Source organism: Aotus nancymaae, unplaced genomic scaffold (genome assembly GCF_030222135.1).
Source record: "Aotus nancymaae isolate 86718 unplaced genomic scaffold, 86718_ANA_hifiasm-v0.15.2.pri h1tg000015l_0, whole genome shotgun sequence".
Lineage (NCBI taxonomy): Eukaryota > Metazoa > Chordata > Mammalia > Primates > Aotidae > Aotus > Aotus nancymaae.
This window is the reverse complement of record NW_026988426.1, coordinates 1408892-1428561: the sequence shown is the minus strand read 5'-3', so window position 1 is coordinate 1428561 and position 19670 is coordinate 1408892. Positions and strand designations below refer to the sequence as shown.

Sequence of the window (19670 nt, the reverse complement as noted above, 5' to 3'; positions counted from 1 at the left end):
TCCCAACTTGTTTCTTCTGCAAGTTGCTACTACTGTTCTCACTCTGTACTGTGCCACTTACTGTTTTCTTACTCTCATATACATATAATCTTGAAAGAGTCTCCCTTCCCTGAGGAATCATTTTTTTTTTCACACGATATCTATCTAGGATTCCTGCAGATAATGATGTTCTCCTTTCTTTTTTTTTTTTTAGATGAAATCTCTTTCTGTCACCCAGGCTAGAGTACAGTGGTGCAATCTTGGCTCACTGCAACCTCCACACCCCAGTTCAGGCGATTCTCCTGCCCCAGCCTTCCGAGTAGCTGGGATTACAGGCGCCTGCCACTGCACCTGGCTAATTTTTATATTTTTAATAGAGGCATGGTTTCACCATCTTGGCCAGGCTGGTCTTGAACTCCTGACCTCATGATCCACCCACCTCAGCCTCCCAAAGTGCTGGAATTACAGGTGTGAGCCACCACACCCAGTCAGGGTTCTTTCTTTAAAGCTTATTTGCCGGCCAGGCTCCATGGCTCATGCCTGTAATTCCAGCACTTTGGGAGGCTGAGGCGGGTGGGTCACAAGGTCAGGAGATTGAGACCATCCTGGCCAACATGGTGCATGCTGAAACCCCGTCTCTACTAAAAATACAAAAATTAACTGGACATGGTGGTATGTACCTGTAGTCCCAGCTACTCGGGAGGCTGAGGCAGGAGAATTGCTTGAACCCAGGAGGCGGAGGTTACAAAGAGCCAAGATCACACCACTGCACTCCAGCCTAGCGTCTGGCGACAGAACAAGACTATGTCTCAAAAAAAAAAAAAAGCTTATTTGCCAACCAAATCTGTGCCTTGGTGTAATACTTTACTTGTTCAACTGTTGAAGTCAAAACTCACCACAATCTTAGAAGTCTAATCAGGCTGTTGTACATTTTTAAAAGAAACCACTTGTAGCTGACCCAGTCAAAACACAAAGATTTATTTTATGGCTGAAGTTTATTTTAACTACTCCTTCCGGTTTATTTTGATAAGAAAAGTATTCTACCTGGCACATATTCAGCATAACTGGCAAATATCCTTCAACATAAAATTATCATTTAATACTAAACTGGCAGTGTTTGTGTTTCTACTAAAAATAGCAGAGTACACATGACTCTTTGTAGCAGTTTTGTTATTTGTATTCTGCTGAAATTGAAAGGAGGGGATTATTATATTATTTTCGTAATTTGGTAAAACTTCAGAAATTTTATTGTTCAAAAAGAAATTGGGAATTTTCAATAATATCAAATTATGAATTTGAAACATACATTCTTTTTTCAAATGTATGAAAATCAAGGCTAACAAAATGTTGCCTGCTAGAAATGATTTGGAAGTTTCATTGTAATAAGATAAGAAACTAACATTATTAGTATTCCCTCAAGGCTAAACTTTATGTCAGCTAGTACTCCTTGCAGTCTTACAAATTTCTACAGGAAACTTTTCTTCCAAGTTGAGCTTCGACCTCAGTAATCGTTTGCATTTTTATTCCTTGAGAATTAGTCTCAAATACAGATTAATTGGACTTTATTGTGCTAGAAGGTATTGTCTTGGTACAAGCTGTATGTTTAGAGCAGTTTTTCAGTTGTAGAACAATTATTGCATATTTCATGTGAGTACTTTAAAACAATTTCTCAGAAGCTTATAATTTAGTCATATGAACTAAGTATTTTGCTTACCATCTTTTTCTTAATTAAAAAAAAATTACACTATGAAGGCTGGGCATGGTGGCTCACACCTGTAATCCCAACACTTTGGGAGGCCGAGGCAGGCAGATCACGAGGTCAGGAGTTTAAGACCAGCCTGGCCAACATGGTGAAACCCTGTCTGTACTAAAAGTATGAAAAAATTAGCTGGGCGTAGTGCCGCATGCCTGTAATCCCAGTTCCCCGGGAGGCTGAGGTAGGAGAAACGCTTGAACCCGGGAGTCCGAGATTGCAGTGAGCCAGGATCACACCTCTGGACTCCAGCCTGGGCAACAGAGTGAAACTCCATCTCAAAGGGGGAAAAAAAAAAAAAAAAAGAAAGAAACAGTTTAAAATACTGTCTTTTTCTGCTTTTCTTAAAGACTTTGTGGGGGTTTTTGGGTTTTTTAATTTACTTATTTATTTATTTATTTATGAGATGGAGTCTCACTCTATCTCATTGGATGGAGTTGCCATCCAATGTTGCCAGGCCGAAGTGCAGTGGCATGATGAGCTCAGCTCACTGCAATCTCTGCCTCCTGGGTTCAAGTGATTCTCCTGCCTCAGCCTCCCAAGTAGCTGGGACTACAGGTGTACACCACCACACCTGGCTAATTTTTTGTATTTTAGTAGAGACAAGGTTTCATCTTATTGGCCAGGATGGTCTTGATCTCCAGACCTCATGATCCTCCTGCCTCCCAAAGTGCTGGGATTATAGGCATGAGCCACCATGCCCAGCCTATTTATTTATTTTTTGAGACAGGGTTTCTCTCTGTCACCCAGGCCAGAGTGCAGTGGCACAAACACGGCTCATTGCAGTCTCTGACTCCTGGGATCCAGCAGTCCTGCCACCTCAACCTCCCAAGTAGTTGGGACTACAGGTTTGCACCACCACACCTGGCTAATTTTTTGATTTTTTTGTGGAGACAGGGTCTTACTTTGTTGCCCAGGATGATCTCAAATTCCTGTACTCAAGCAGTCCTCCTGCCTTGGTCTCCCAAGGTGCTGGGTTTATAGGTGTAAGTCTCTGCACCTGGGTGTCTTTTTCAGAATGAACTTTTTTAGATAGATTTCTAAGTAACCGATTCTATAGCCAGGCATGGTGGCTTATGACTGTAATCCTACCACTTTGGGAGGCTAAGAGGGGCAGATCGCCTGAGACCAGGAGTTTGAGACCAGCCTGACCAACATGGTGAAACTTCATCTCTTCTAAATGTACAAAAATTAGCCAGGCATGGTGGTACAAGCCTGTAATCCCAGCTACTCGGGAGACTGAGGCACAAGACTCGCTTGAACCCAGGAGGCGGAGGTTGCAGTAAGCCAAGATCGTGCCACTGCACTCCAGGCTGGATGACAGAGTGAGACTCTGTCTCAAAAAAGTAAAAATAAAAATAAATAAATAAATAAAGTGATTCTATAGAAAGGTAATTTAGCATTCAAGAAAAGACATTTGGCACAATATTTAGTCTCTGTTGAGCAACCAGACATGATTGGTTTTTAAACAGCAGTTTGGGGGCAGAAATTGAATTAGGTTAAGCCAAAGTACTGACTGGTTGTAGACATAAATCATCTTTTTTGAATGGTGCTAGAGAGTTAGAGGCTAATCCCCTATGTGAGGTTCTTCTGATTTCTTGGTTGTAATTTCTCAGTGAAAGAAATTAAAAAGAATTTGCAGATTCATAGAGGCTTGTGAAGGCTATTAAGCTGTCTTACAACCCCAAATTAACAAAAAATGGAATAGCAAACGACTGAATATTCATAGTAAAAACTGAAGCAATTTCAAACTCCAGTTTTTGTCTCAGAGGTTAACACCATATGTAATCCCAAATCTCATGAAAAAGTAACTGAGTTAGTCAATATATATGCTTACTAATGCGGACCCCTGAAAACCAACTGTTCTGCTGAGAATGTCAAGGCCAGGAGTGGAGAAGGGCCTGTTCATGGTTCTTTTCTTTTCTGTCCTCTAGAAATGCACCTTGTCAGCAGGCGCAGTGGCTCACTCCTGTAATCCCAGCACTTTGGGAGGCTGAGGCTGGTGGATCGCTTGAGCCCAGGAGTTTGAGACCAACCTGGGTAACAAGGAGAAATCCCATCTCTATAAAAAATACAAAATTAGCCAGTCTTATAACCTGGTCTCAAAAAAGAAATGTGCCTTGTCTCTGGTAGGAGGGCTGGTGACTGACAGAAGAACGCTGAATGTTCAGTTACTTTTCTATAGAATCTTTTTCTTAGAAACCATTCTGGAAAAGATAATACACTGAATTGTTTTATATATTTTTTTTAATTAAGGAAAAGAGTGGCATGCTTAAGTGTTTTCATCTGACATACATTTGTAGGTCATTTGGGGATGCTCATTGAGTGGATAAACTGAAACAGTTTTCCCCTCTCATAGGTGGGTGAGCAAGCACATTAAAAAACCGATTCGCTCCACAGTCCTCAGCTTGGATTGGCATCCCAACAACGTTTTGCTGGCAGCAGGATCATGTGACTTCAAATGCAGGTGGGAACCAATGAGAACTGATAGACTTGAGCTGCACATTGTTCATCCTTCATATTTATAGGGTTCCCTTTCTTTTTTTTCCATTTTTTTTTTTTGGAGACAGGGTCTCACTCTCACACAGGCTGGAGTGCAGTGGCACCATCATAGCTCACTGCAGCCACCAACTCCTGGGCTCAGGCAGTCCTCCAGCCTCAGCCTCCAGAGTAGCTGAGACTCCAGGCATATGCTACCACACCTGGCTAATTTTTAAAAATTTGTTTTTATTCTTTGTAGAGTCAGGGTCTTGCTATGTTGCCCAGCTTGGTCTTGAACTCCTGGCCTCAAGTGATTCTCCCTCCTTGGCCTCCTAGAGTGCTGGGATTACAGGCATGAGCCAATGTGCCTGGCCTGTAAGGTTCCTTTTGTTTGCAAGGTACTGCACTAGGCACTGTAAGGGACTTAAAAATGAGGCTGGTCCTGTGGCTCACACCTGCAGTCCCAGCACTTTGGGAGACCAAGGTGGGAGGATCACCTGAGGTCAGAAGTTAGAGACCAACCTGGCCAACATGGTGAAACCCAGTCTCTACTAAAAATACGAAAGTTAGCCTGGTGTGTTGGTACACACCTGTAATCCCAGCTACGTGGGAGGCTGAGGCATGAGCATCATTTGAACCTGGTAGGTGGAGGTTGCAGTGAGCTGAAATCACACCACTGCACTCCAGCCTGGGCGACAGAGCAAGACTCCATCTCAAAAAAAAAAAAAAAAAAAAATGGAAGCAGCTTGTGATCTAGAAAAGGAGCTCACACATGGTGATTAAAAGAACAAGTGCATAAGTCGCTGAGGTAGAAAGAAATCAACTTGGAAGTGGGGTAGGAGGGAGAGGTAAGGGTGGGGCCAGCAAAGATTTCCCTAAGGGTAAGAATGTCTATGGTTTAGAGGGGAGGATTAGCATGTGCCCTCTCTGTCTCTGTCTCTTTCTCACCATCTCTTATTCTCTCTGCCTTTCTCCCTGTCTTTCTTGACTACAGTATTTTTCTCATTTCATATTCCAGGCAGCAGTCTTTGCAAATTCCACAGTGAAACTAAGATTAATAAAACATAGCTAAACGGTGCACTGCCGAGCTGTTACTGTGCTGTTCTTTTCAGTTAAAGCTTTTTGTTTTGTCGTTAGCATGAAGCTAGAAGAAATGCAGCCACTTTGCTAACAGCTTTAAGCATCATACCATGTAATTCCATGTAATTGCTTTTTAAGTTGTTCTTTATCAACAAGGCTTTTTTCCCCTTAGCTGAAAGCAAAGCAAAGCAAATAAATGTTGCTTCATGTTGACTACATGGTAGATTGGGAGATGGAGGTGCACCTTTTTTTTTTTTTTCTTGAGACAAGGTCTTGCTCTGTCACCCAGGCTGAAGTGCAGTGATGAAATCATAGCTTCCTATAGCCTCCACCTCCCAGACTCAAGCAATCCTCCCACCTCAACCTCCTGAGTAGCTGGGACCACAGGCATGAGCCACCATGCCTAGCTGATTTTGTCCATTTCTTGTAGAGATGGGGTCTTGCTATGTTGCCCAGGCTGGTCTCAAACTCCTGGGCTTAAAGGATCCTTCTGCCTTGGCCTCCCAAAGTGCTAAGCTTACAGGGATGAGCCACTGCACTCAGCTGGGATGCACTTTGTTCAGTAACTATGGAGAATTCCCAGAAAACCAGGCCAGTGGTTTATATCCAGGAATACTCAAAGCTTTAAAAGAAAAGAGAGAGATGTGTGTTTGAGTTTGGCTGAGAGGATGAGGTAATGGTAGTGTCAAGGCACTTTATATTCTGGACCTATGTTGCTTGTGATTTCTTAACCAGAGTCACTGGAAAATAGAGCTCCCTTGGAAAATAGAACTAGGTGGCACTAACCCACACCACGTGGATTCTTTAATAGTTGTGAAAATAGGTTGCAGTTATTTTGTTAATATTAACTTCCAGGACTGTTTCTTTGACTCAGAGTCCTGTGAGGTTTTTTTGTTTTGTTTTGTTTTTTGAGACAGAGTATCACTTTGTCACCCACGCTGGAGTGCAGTGGTTTGGTCTCGGCTCACTGCAGCCTCCACCTCCCAGGTTCAGACTATTCTCTTGCCTCAGCCTCCCAAGTAACTGAGATTGCAGGTGTGCACCACCATGCCCAGCTAATTTTTTTTGTATTTTAGTAGAGACAGGGTGTCACCATGTTGGCCAGGCTGATCTCGAACTCTTGGCCTCAAGCTATACACCCACCTTGGCCTCTCAAAGTGCTGGGATTACAGGCATGAGCTACTGCGCCTGGCGCAGTCCTGTGGGTATGGATCTGTCCCATTCATTTTCCTGAGTTGGTAGCTGAGAGCCACTGATTCTTTCTTGGCCTCTTAAGACTAAAGCAGCCACTGTCATGATGGGGATTTAAAGCACAGTGTTTCTACCATCTTGTCATCTAACCTCAGATAACTCACAGTCCTCTGCCAGGCCTCTTCTGGAGCCTCTGTACTGCCATTATCAATTAGGGTGTAGTGGGGGATTCCTCAGTTCTTTTAGGGAGCCTTTAGGTTCAGAGGTTTTTTGAAGAGAAGAAGGTATGCAAAGTAGAAATCACATTGGAGAGCGAAAGGGCTCTAAAGGGTAGATTTCCAGCTGTTCCCCTTTCTCCTTAACTCTGGGCCAAAACATCCTCACACACAGCTGTTTGGAAGTAGATAAAAAGAAGGAGTTAGTGGAAACTGATGACACCAGCTGTAAAGGACCCACCTTCATCTTAAGCTATCCCTGTCAGAGACTGGACGGTGGGCCTGAGAGTCCAGGGAGCCTGCCCACTCCTTCTCGCCTGCCTCCTTTGGCTTTCTCGTAGGATATGTCTTTAAATGGGTCGATACCATTAGTTTGTTGTGGGGTGGCAAATAGTTTCCTCTCTCCCACCATTGACTGTGCCGCCTTCCTGAAGTACTGTGTTGAGAGTGATGGTATGGTAGACAGGAAAGAATGCTGTGGCCATTTAGCAAGGTCTCATGTGGGCAAGGGAGGGATGGGACAGCAAGGGCCCCCCAGAATGTGCAATCCATGAGGACAGGGCTTTTGTGGTCACTACTTAAGAACCTCACACCCAGAACCTGACACACAGTAGGTGCTTTGGTAGTATCAGAGTATGGATTAGCCAGGCGCAGTGGTGCACAGCTGTAATCCCAGCACTTTGGGAGGCTGGGGCAGGAGGATTGCTTGACGACAGGAGTTTGAGACCAGCCTGGGCAACACAGCAAGACCTCATCTCTACAAAAAAATTTTTTAAAAGTTAGCTGGACATGATAGTACGAACCTGTAGTCCCAGCTACTCTAGAGGCTGAGGCAAGAGGATCACTTCAGCCCAGGAGTTGGAGGCCACAGTGAGCTGTGTGGGGAGTCGGGCATTGTGGCTCACACTTGTAATCCTAGCACTTTGGGAGGCTAAGGTGGTTGGATCACCTGAGGTCAGGAGTTCGAGACCAGCCTGATCAACAAGATGAAACCCCGTCTCTTTTTTGTTTGTTTTTCTTTTTGTTTTTGTTGTATTTATTTTTTTATTTTTATTTTTTTGAGATGGAGTCTTGCTCTGTCGCCAGGCTAGAGTGCAGTGGTGCAACCTAGGCTTACTGCAACCACCGCCTCCCGGGTACAGGGGATTCTCTTGCCTCTGCTTCCTGAGTGAAACCCTGTCTCTACCGAAAAATACAAAATTAGCCATGTGTGACGGCACATGCCTGTAATCCCAGCTACTTGGGAGGCTGAGACAGGAGAATCGCTTCAACCCAGGAGGCAGAGGTTGCAATGAGCCAAGATCACACTATTGCACTCCAGCCTGGGTGACAAGAGTAGGGGGAAAAAAAAACAAAAAAAAACTAAAATATGGATTTGCCAAACTTGGGTTGGCCTGTAGATACCCCTAACAATAATTCTGTGATTTCAAAGTTTTGTGTATCTGAACTTACCCATCATGTTTTATTTTTTTCTTTTCTTTTCTTTTGTTTGTTTTTTTTTGAGACCAGGTTTCACTCTTGTTGCCCAGGCTGGAGTGCAATGAATAGCGCAGTCTCAGCTCACTGCAACCTCTGCCTCCTGGGTTCAGGCAGTTCTCCTGCTTCAGCCTTCCAAGTAGCTGGGATCACAAGCGTGTGCCACCACACCCAGATAATATTATGTTTTCAGTAGAGACAGGGTTTCTCCATATTGGTCAGGCTGGTCTTGAACTCCTAATCTCTCAGGTGATCCACCCACCTCAGCCTTCCAGAGTGCTGGGATTACAGGCTTGAACCACCACACCTGGCCTTTTTATTTATTTATTTTTGAGACAGAGTTTTGCTCTTGTTGCCCAGGCTAGAGTGCAGTGGCGCGATCTCAGCTCACTGTAACCTCCACCTTCTGGGTTCAAGTGATTGTCCTGCCTCAGTGTCCCAAGTAGATGGGATTACAGGCATGTGCCACCACACTGGCTAATTTTGTATTTTTAGTAGAGATGGGGTTTCTCCATGTTGGTCAGGCTGGTCTTGAATTCCTGACCTCAGGTGATCTGCCCACCTTGGCCTCCCAAAGTGCTGGGATTACAGATGTGAGCCCCCATGCCCAGCCCATGTTTTCTTTTTTTTAATGAGTCACCCTCTTTGTATTCTGAGATTCCTTGCAGCAGCTGCTTATGGCCTGTTTCTATATGCATATATTCTCATTTGCTTTTTTCTTTTCTCTCTGCCCTTTAAACAGAGTGTTTTCTGCCTACATTAAAGAAGTGGATGAAAAGCCAGCCAGCACACCCTGGGGTAGCAAGATGCCTTTTGGGCAGCTGATGTCAGAGTTTGGTGGCAGTGGCACTGGCGGCTGGGTCCACGGGGTCAGCTTCTCTGCCAGTGGGAGCCGCCTGGCCTGGGTCAGCCACGACAGCACCGTGTCTGTTGCTGATGCCTCAAAAAGTGTGCAGTGAGTATTTGCCTTTCATTTGGAAGGTGGGGAACAAGGGGTGGGATCTTTCACCAGCTAGACCAGGACTGCCCTTCCTGGGCTGTTAGTGCAGGGCACAAGCATAAAAACCTCAATCAAAACTGCAAGGCAGCCGGGCGCAGTGGCTCACGCCTGTAATCCCAGCACTTTGGGAGGCCGAGGCGGGTGGATCACGAGGTCAAGAGATCAAGACCATCCTGGTCAACATGGTGAAACCCCGTCTCTACTAAAAATACAAAAAATTAGCTGGGCACGGTGGCGCGTGCCTGTAATCCCGGCTACTCAGGAGGCTGAGGCAGGAGAATTGCCTGAACCCAGGAGGCGGAGGTTGCGGTGAGCCGAGACCGCGCCATTGCACTCCAGCCTGGGTAACAAGAGCGAAACTCCGTCTCAAAAAAAAAAAAAAAAAACTGCAAGGCAGCCCAGGCATGGTGGCTCATGCATATAATCCCAGCACTTTGTGAGGCCATGGACGGATCACCTGAGGTCAGGAGTTCGAGACCAGCCTGGCCAACGTGGTGAAGCCCCATCTCTACTAAAAATACAAAAATTAGGCCAGGCATGGTGGAATATGCCTGTAATCCCAGCTTCTGGGGAGGCTGATACAGGAGAATCGCTTGAACCCAGGAGGCAGAGGTTTCAGTGAGCTGAGATTGCACCATTGCACTCCAGCCTGGGTGACAAGAGCGAAACTCTATCTCAAAAAAAGAGAGAAAAAACAGCAAGACAGCCTTTACTGTGACAGGCACAGATACAAGTTCTTAGGTTGGGAAATTTTAAAGAGCTAGAAATACTTCTTAATGGAAGTACCGATGATGATTCCTTTGAAGAACCCTCCTGGTTTGCTACTGATAAGGGTCCCTTAAAAATGGCCAGTTTAGGCTGGGCTCAGTGGCTGACACCTATAATCCCAGAACTTTGGGAGGCCCATATGGGCAGATCACCTGAGGTCAGGAGTTTGAGACCAGCCTGGCCAACATGGTGAAACCCTGTCTCTACAAAAATTAGACAGGCATGATGGCGTGTGCCTGTAATCCCAGCTACTCAGGAGGCTGAGGCAGGAGAATCACTTGAACCCGGGAAGTGGAGGTTGCAGTGAGCCAAGATCATGCCAGTGTACTCCAGCCTGGGCAACAGAATGAGACTCCATTAAAAAAAAAAAACCAGTTTAATCTGTTACACTGAATTTCTTATAAAATGTAAATGCCATTTACTGTCCTTAAATAGGAGATACATGCTTACTCTGGGTAGTCAGCGAACAATGACTTCATTAATTTGAGCCTTCCATTCAGTAAGGCTTAGGAACCCTTGATGCCACTTCCTCTGCTGTGTGCTGGAAGGACTCCAATTACGATGGCTTCTTTGTGAGTGGCATGTCTGCTCAGCTACCTGGCCAGACATCAGAGTTCATTTTGTTCAATGTATGTTGGAGGAAGAGGGAAGATTGGAATCCTTCTTTTATAAATCTTTGTTCTTCCCTGGTGAATCCTTTTCCATTGATAGCTAAAGGGAACTCACCATTAAAGGTTTTGTGATGGACGTGCCCACTTAGGTATCAAAAATCAATCACATTGGATGACCTGTACTCCCTGTCAGGTCAGTAAGAGTCACCCAGTGTAAAGAGCATGATAGTTCAGACATGATGTGTTTTTCCTAACAGGGTTAAATGTGCATTTTTAGCTAGTTTTTTTTTTTTTTTTTTTTAAAGATTATCCCCTCCATTATAAAATGTAGTCTCTCAGAAAATTTTTCTACATAAACAAGCATTTATATATCTTTTCGGGCCGGGCATGGTGGCTCACGCCTGTAATCCAAGCACTTTGGAGGCCAAGGCGGGCAGATCACCTGAGGTCGGGAGTTCAAGACCAGCCTGACCAACATGGTGAAACCCCGTCTTAAAAAAAAAAAATTAAAAAATATATATATATCTTTTCATTTTTAATAGAAATGAGATTATGTTATACATTTTGTGTGGTAATTTGCTTTTTGATACTTCATAATCATTTGGTATTTTGATGCCAGTCTTACTTGATTTTTATATGGTTTCTTATGACACAGTAGGTTCTTAGCATATGCTTGTTACAAGTCCCCATCTACTGTCTACCCTCAGATTGACTTCTTTCCTTTTTCCAGTCCTGCAGGTCAGATCACATGCCCAACCCTTCCACTCCTCCCACATAAATATCTCATGTAGTAAAAGTCAGGTATACCACAGTAAGGGCTTAACATGACACATTAGTTCTTCAGTTCAATCCCAGCTTTATGAAGGGTCTTCTGACACATACACAGTTAGCTTTTACTTTTTAAAATTTATTTAGAGAGACACACTGTTGCCGAGGCTGGAGTACAGTGCTTCAATCATAGCTCTTTACAGCCTCAATCTCCTGGGCGGAAGTGCTCCTCTCACCTCAGCCTCTTAAGCAGCTGGGGCCACAGACGTGCGCCACTACACTAGGCAAATTTTTTTTAATTTTTCATAGAGACTGGATCTCACTATGTTGTCCAGGCTGATCTCAAATTCCTGCCTCCAGCAGTCCTTCTGCCTCAACCCCTTAAAGTGCTGAGATTACAGGTGTGAGCCACCATGCCTAGCCACAGTTAGCTTTTGAATGCATCATTTCTTACATGAAGTGAGGTGCTCCTAATTCCTCAGCCAGTGTGTTTGCTTGCCATATCTATGTAACCTCTTAGCCAGATTCAGGAGCAAATAACTATATGCACACACCCCTGCACGCACGCACACATACACACACGGCCCATTCGAATTCCTGGCTCAGACTGCGTTTGGTCGATCTTGGTAGCTCTAGCTCCTAACACAGTGCCTGGCTGTCAGCACAGGTCTGTATGGTCACAGCCCTCTCGGAGCTCCAGTGAGCACAGGCAAGGAGAAGGTCATAGCACAGGTGTTTGCTGCCAAGTCGTAGTAACAGAAGAGCTCCTAGGAGCTAAGAGCAGGGAGAAGCCGCTTTAGGCTGAAGTGGCCCGGAAAAGTAGACCTTGGGATCATAGGGGTGATCCCTTTAGAGCTGTGCTGGAGGTGGAAGGGCGTGGCGCAAGACAGAGACAAGAACAAGCGTTTTGTAACCAGTTTGTCGTGAGTGGGCGGGGCCTCAGAAGCAGGTGGAACGCAGGCTGGAGCCAGAGCCCAGGGCTGCCCCTTGCTCAAGAGGCCTACAAGTTGAGGTCAGGAGCTCCTTTTCAACATAAGTGCCCATTAATACTATAGAAGTCCCTGTGAGAATGGGTTCTTTGTCATCATCTGTGTCTGTAAAGAAGCTGGTAGTCTGTTGCAACTTGGGGTAACAAATGTTCCTGTGTTTAGGGTCTCAACTCTGAAGACGGAGTTCCTGCCACTCCTGAGCGTGTCATTTGTCTCGGAGAACAGCGTCGTGGCTGCTGTGAGTATTTTTCCTCATTCTCCCCCGGGGTACACTGTATGTGATGATCAGACAGGGAACAATGTGTGCTCTGTCACCCTAGCACAAAGCAGTACAGTTCTTTAGAAGAAACAGAGCTCGCTTTGAAGAGTAAGAGAGGGGCCCATCACAATGGCTCACGCCTGTAATCCCAGCACTTTGGGAGGCCGAGGCAGGTGGTTCACTTGAGGTCAGGAGTTCGAGACCAGCCTGGCCAACAGAGTGAAATCCCGTCTCTACTAAAAATACAAAAATTACCCAGGCATGGTGGTGCGTGCCTATAATCCCAGCTACTTGGAAGTCTGAGGCAGGAGAATCGCTTGAACCCGGGAAGCAGAGGTTGCAGCGAGCTGAGATTGCTCCACTGCACTCCAGCCTGGGCAACAGAGCAAGACTCTGTCTCAAAAAAACAAAAAAGAAAGTAAGGGAGGCCTATCATGGTGAACACTGTCGAGGAGGTGGATGGTGGGCAGTGTGCCCTCCAGGGACTGACTGTGAGTCTTGTTTCAGGGCCATGACTGCTGCCCAATGCTCTTTAACTATGATGACCGCGGCTACCTGACCTTCGTCTCCAAGTTAGACATTCCAAAACAGAGCATCCAACGCAACATGTCTGCCATGGAACGCTTCCGCAACATGGACAAGAGGGCCACGACTGAGGACCGCAACACGGCCTTGGAAACGCTGCACCAGAATAGCATCACGTAGGTGCCGTCCATAGAGAGGTGGTCAGGTGACAAGGTGCCTTCTTACCCCTCGCTGTTTCCTTCCTGGGTTCCTACAAAAGCTCTATGCCCTGCAGGCCCAGACATTCCCTCAGGGAAAAGTACAGCAAGAAATCTATATCTTCCTGACCACCAGGCTCTTATTTCCAGCTTGTGGTAGGGAGTGATGCCACCGCGTGGTCATTTCTGTCCTTCAAAGTGCAGATTACAAGGCAGCAGCCATCAGGAGCTGTACAGACCCTGTTGCAAACTGTGGTGGTGGGGCCTCAGGGCAGCAGATTCCTAGGGCACACTTTCTCAGCTGCTCGACTGAGAACAAAAGGAGACCTTCCTGAATGCTGCCATCTCACAGTAGTGCACACATAACAGAAAGCAAAGTTACAGCCTGTTTGAAAAGGTAACTAGCTGTCATTTCAAGTAATGGATACAAGTAAGATTATTTAATTAAAGAAACAGAATTTCTTAGCATCATAATGACAAAGCATCACAATGACAAAGTGCCTCAACTGGCTTTTCACCAGATATATGTAATTATGTAAGACAACAGAATTGTGTTTTGTTTAGAAAGTTCTATTTTTAAGGGCCTAGAGGAGAGTCTGGGCATGGTGGCTCACATTTTTAATCCCAGCACTTTGGGAGGTTGAGGCAGGCAGATCACAGGAGTTTGAGACCTGTCTGGCCAACATGGTGAAACCCCATCTCTACTAAAAATACAAAAATTAGCCAGGCATGGTGGTTGCACATCTGTAATTCCAGCTACTCAGGAGGCTGAGTCAGGAGAATCGCTTGAACTGGGAGGTGGAGGTTGCAGTGAGCCAAGATTGAGCCACTGCATTCCAGCCTGGGTGACAGAATGAGACTTCGTTCCCTCCGCCAAAAAAAAAAAAAGTCTGGATGGAAAATATATTCTTGATATTCTGAATTACTGTGTTTGGAGTTGGGTCCCATGGCATTTTCCCTTATTGAGAAGGCTTTTGTGTTGAGAGACTTTTTTTGTGGTATTGATGGAGGAAGGGATAATGGAAACCTCCAGACTTCCTGTTTGAGAGAATTACGATGAAATGCAGATTGTGCTTCATGTTCAGCAGAAGAGGCAGCTGTACATAAATAGACTGCAAATATCTGTGCTCTACTGAATAATCAGAACCAGAGGCCTGGCACCATGGCTCATACCTGTAATCCCAGCACTTTGGGAAACCAAGGCAGGTGGATCACTTGAGCCAGCAGTTCAGTACCATCTGGGCAACATAGCAAGACCCCATATCTACAAAAAAATTTTTTAGTCAGCCATCTGTGTTGGCACGCACCTGTAGTCCCAGCTACTTGGGAGGAGTGAGCTGTGATTGCACCACTGTACTTCAGCCTGGGCTACGCTGCAAGATCCTGTCTCAAAAAAAAAAAAGAACCTGAAGGCATAGCAAAACTTCCCTTTTCTCCACATTCTTCAGGTTTCTCTATCTATAGCAAAACTTGCCTTTTCTCCATTCTTCAGGTTTCTCTGTCTTGAATGACTCTGAGTTATTTCTTGTGAATTTCTCTTGAGCTTCTATGCAGACTAAGTGTTAGGAAAGCAACAGCTCTCATTGCCTCTCTGACATTTCTAGGTGAAAAATGAAAAGAAAACCCTTGCCTATTAGTATACTTTTATTTGCAGAAATTAGGTGCTCTTTGTGCTTGAGCTGTGTCAGGTAACTTTCTGTAAGGGAGCAGATAGTAAATATTTTAGGCTCTGCGAGGCCATAGGTCTCTGTTGCAACTACTGAACTCTGTGGTTGTGGCAGGAAAGCAGGCACAGACGATGTAAACGAATGAGCTGGCTGTGTAACAGTCACACTTTATGGATACTCAGATTTGAATTTCACATAATTTTTACTTCATGAGATAATAGTCTTCTTTTAATTTTTTTCCAGCTTTTTAAAAATATAAAAGCCGGGTTGGGTGTGGTGGCTCATGCCTGTAATCCCAGCACTTTGGGAGGCTGAGGCAGGCAGATCACTTGAGGTCAGGAGTTTGAGACCAGCCTGACTAACATGGCAAAACCCTGTCTCTGCTAAAAATGCAAAAATTAGCCAGGCATGGTAGCGTGCTCCTGTAATCCCAGCTACTCGGGAGGCGGAGGCAGGAGAATCGCTTGAACCCAGGAGGCAGAAGTTGCAGTGAGCTGAGATCGTGCCACTGCACTGCAGCCTGGGCAACAGAATGAGACTTCATCTCAAAAAATAAATAAATGAGTAAAAATGAAAAAACTTTTTTTTTTTTAAGCTCACAGTCTGTATAGGAATAGGCAGTGTGTGCCATAGTTTGCCATCCCTTTCCCAGCGTGGGGGAAGAGGGAGGTAAGTTCTAGACGTTTCAGAGGAGAAAGAAAAATATTGTATGAGCAATGGGTGATTGTCTTGAAAGCTTTCCAGATAATTAGGCTAAGACAAGTTGTTTTATTTATCTGTTCCCCTGCTTGGCTTGGTTGGAATCTGGTGGTATGTCTGCTGCTAACATTTATAATGATTAATTTGAAACTCGAGGAGGGCCGTTAGCTTATCTGCACTGGCTGTCTTGGAGGGTGATTTGAGAGGTTTTGTTTGGAGCCAGGTGGATTTCAGTCAGACTTCATCGTGCCCCTAGTTTATTTAAAAACAAACAAAAACACCATTTTTGCCGTGGTGTGTCCCCCCAGCAGCCTGCTCCCAGCATTTGAGTCCTGTGTGGGCATTCCTGCTTCCCCAGCTTACTCTAAGTAAGGCAGGTTCTTAACTTCTCTTCTTTCCACTTTTGTCTTTCCTGGACATCTGGTAATAAAATGCTTTTGGGTATTTTCTGAGCCAGATTGTTGTAGCCTAATGTTGGTGGACAAGTTTATAGTCAGGGGTTAAAAGATAATTCATTTCCTGGTTGGGCATGGTGGCTCACACTTGTAATCCAAGCACTTTGGGAGGCCAAAGCAGAAGGATTACTTGAGCCCAGGAGTTCAAGACCAACTTGGGCAACATAATGAGACCCCCATCCCATGTCCTTAAACTGCCCTTACACTATTAGTCAGGAATGTTGCGTTCACTTCCACTACATACCTTACAGTCTCTTTTGTTTTTTTTTTCAGTCAAGTCTCTATTTATGAGGTGGACAAGCAAGACTGTCGCAAATTTTGCACTACTGGCATCGATGGAGCCATGACAATTTGGGATTTCAAGGTATTTTCTACCTAACAGAACAAATCTTGTTTGTGTTAAAACTTTTTTTTTTGAGAGATAGGCTCCTTCTCTGTCCCCAGGAGTACAGTGGCGCAATCATGGCTCACGGCAACCACCAACTCCTTGCTTCCGTCAGCCCTCCCACCTCAGCCTCCCAAGTAGCTGGGACAACAGTCATGCACCATCATCCGCCGCTAATATTTTTACAAAACTCCTGTGAGAAGAATGTTTCTCATTTCTTGAAACAAAATGTTAAATCTAGTACACAGTTTAATGTCCTAATGAAAGACATTAAACTGGAAATCTTTTTTTTTCTTCTTTCTTTCTTTCTTTCTTTTTGAGATGGAGTCTCGCTCTGTCACCCAGGCTGCAGTGCAGTCATTGGTGCAATATTGACTCACTGCAACCTCTGCCTCCTGGGTTCAAGTGATTCTCTTGCTTCAGCCTCACAAGTAGCAGGGATTATAGGAGCACACTACAATGCCCAGCTATTTTTTGTATTTTTAGCAAAGACGGGGTTTCACCATGTTGGCCAGGCTGGTCTCGAACTCCTGGACTCATGTGATCTGCCCGCCTTGGCCTCACAAAGTGCTGGGATTACAGGTGTGAGCCACTGCCCAGCCCTGGAGATCTTTCTCTTTTTTTTTTTTTTGAGACAGAGTTTCACTCTTGTTGCCCAGGCTGGAGTACAATGGTGCCATCTCGGCTAACCACAACCTCTGCCTCCCAGGTTCAAGTGATTCTCCTGCCTCAAGCCTCCCGAGTAGCTGGGATTACAGGCATGTGCCACCACACTGGGCTAATTTTGTATTTTTAGCAGAAACAGTGTTTCTCCATGTTGATCAGGCTGGTCTCGAACTCCTGACCTCAGGTGAGCCGCCCACCTCGGCCTTCCAAAGTGCTTGGGATTAGAGGCATGAGCCACCACGCCCAGCCGGAAATCTCTTTACAACCTAAAAGTCATCCACAGAAGAACAGCACATTCTCAGTGAGATGAAATGTTTACTTCTAGATGTCCGTTTATTCACTGAGGAAAAATGGAGTGCTGTTTTAGAAGCAGGCCCTTTTTGGACACCAGCCCAGATTTAACTATGTAGATATATATTTACGGCTTACACTAATTAATTTAATAAACATTTACTAAGTATCTGCTGGTTCCCATGCATGGTGCTGGACACTGAACTAGCCTGTCTGGTAGAAGAGAGGTGGATACAGGGGCTGGGTAGGGGATTTGGCAGAGCTCAGAAGAGAAGCCAGTGCCTGTTTTCATACAGAGGAGTCTGGGAATATGTGTGGACTGCCTGCACTGCAGGGAAAAGGTTGCACCTGAGCGGCATCTTGAGCTGCCATGGATTTTGGAGGGGAGGGGACTATGAGTTGAGAAAGCACAGGCGAGCATCCTAAAAGTCAGGCCAGCCTGAGCTTCAGAGAGCATATACTGCCTTTGAGGCACTGCCCATGGTGTGGTCCTACAGAAGCATGGGATGGAACTAGAAAAAAGAATTGTGGCCAGCCAGGTGCAGTGGCTCATGCCTGTCATCCCAGCACTTTGGGAGGCCAAAATGGGAGAATTGCTTGAGGCCAGAACTTTGAGACCAGTTTGGGCAACATAGTGTGACCTCATCTTTATAAAAAAGCCAGGTGTAGCCAGGCACGCTGGTCCACACCTGTAATCCCAGCACTTTAGGAAGCTGAGGCTCACTTCTCCTCCCTCGTTCCGTGTCTTGAGTGCAGGAGTTCGAGACCAGCCTGGCAAAATAGTGAGACCCTGTCTTTATTTAAAAATATATATATAGGCCGGGCACGGTGGCTCAAGCCTGTAATCCCAGCATTTTGGGAGGCCATTATATATATATATAATGGGCCAGGCATTGCGATGACTCACACCTGTAATCCTAGCACTTTGGGAGGCCAAGGCCGGTGGATCACGAGGTCAGGAGTTCAAGACCATCCTGACCAATATGGGGAAACCCCATCTCTACCAAAAATACAGAAATTAGCTGGGCATGGTGGCACCAGCCTATAGTACCAGCTACTCAGGAGGCTGAGGCAGGAGAATCACTTGACCCCAGAAGGCAGAGGTTGCAGTGAGCCGAGATCGCACCACTGCATTCCAGCCTGGGTGATAGAGCGAGACTCTGTCTCAAATATATACATATATAAGCTAGATGCAGTGACGTGTGCCTTTAGTCTCAGCTACTTGAGAGGCTGAAACAGGAGGATCACTTGAGCCCAGGAGTTGGAGGCTGCAGTGAGCTACGGTCACACCACTGCACTCCAGCCTGTGGCAATAGAGCAAGACCCTGTCTCAAAAAAAAACAAAACAAAGGAGTGAGAGGAGTGTGCCCAGAGCCTGTGAGTGGGGTCAGTGGGGACAAGGGACACCGGGCCTGGAGCATCTCTGCAGAGTTAGTCCTGGGACAGCCTGTCTCAGGTGGCAGGGCCAGGTTCAGGGTGGGGACAGGCCGAACCTCCCCCGATGAGGAGGGAGTGATATAATACCTAGCGTGGGGAAAACCTCAGGGTGGACACTCCTCAGTGACATCAGTGCTCTTCCTGCCTTTTCCAAGACCCTCGAGTCTTCCATCCAGGGCCTCCGGATAATGTGAAGCTGAGTGAGCCTCTGCCGTCCAGCATGACAAACTGTGGCTGACCGCAGCTGTGCCGTGGCACGATGGTGAGGAAGCCAGCCTCGAGGAAACACTGAAAACACATATCACGCCAATACCTTGTGGTTTTGTTTGAATATAAAATTGGTGAAAGTGTTGGTTTTTTAAAAGCAGTGATTTTTTTGTTGTTTTTTTTTGCAATTTCATTCCATTCTTGACCAAAGCTTCTCTTTAAGTAGTTTATTATGGAAAATTGTCACACTAACTTAAAAGACAGGGTGAGGGAGATATGTAAATTGTCCACTAGAAAATTAAATAAAAGAACTGAATGTGGTTTTGGTTTTGTTTCCTCATAGTATTTCAATTTTTGGTAGAAAAATATGAGTGAATTCTTCATTCGATTAGTTTTTTTTTAGGCAAAATCTTAGATTCTTGGTTTCTTAAATTGAACCATTCTATACAACCTAGAACCAAAAAGAACCATTTAGTGGGAGGTGAGAGAAAACCATTTCTGAAGGTTGCATACTTCTGCAAAGGAGGTTGTGTCGGTCTGTTTTGTGTTGCAATAAAGGAATACCTGAGGC

The 19670-nt window shown here is 45.3% G+C and overlaps 1 protein-coding gene across 1 annotated transcript in view; it reads left to right on the top strand.

Annotated features, from left to right (window-relative positions):
• The window catches only part of ARPC1A (actin related protein 2/3 complex subunit 1A), a 35962-nt gene extending 16542 nt beyond the window's left edge, over nucleotides 1-19420 (top strand). The window contains exons 5-10 of the mRNA XM_012455508.3: nucleotides 4092-4199; nucleotides 8918-9130; nucleotides 12474-12549; nucleotides 13078-13271; nucleotides 16387-16477; nucleotides 19048-19420. Coding sequence (XP_012310931.1) covers nucleotides 4092-4199; nucleotides 8918-9130; nucleotides 12474-12549; nucleotides 13078-13271; nucleotides 16387-16477; nucleotides 19048-19086 — 721 coding nt within the window. The 3' untranslated portion in view covers nucleotides 19087-19420. The remainder of the gene's footprint in view (nucleotides 1-4091; nucleotides 4200-8917; nucleotides 9131-12473; nucleotides 12550-13077; nucleotides 13272-16386; nucleotides 16478-19047) is intronic.
• Nucleotides 19421-19670: the final 250 nt, after the last annotated feature.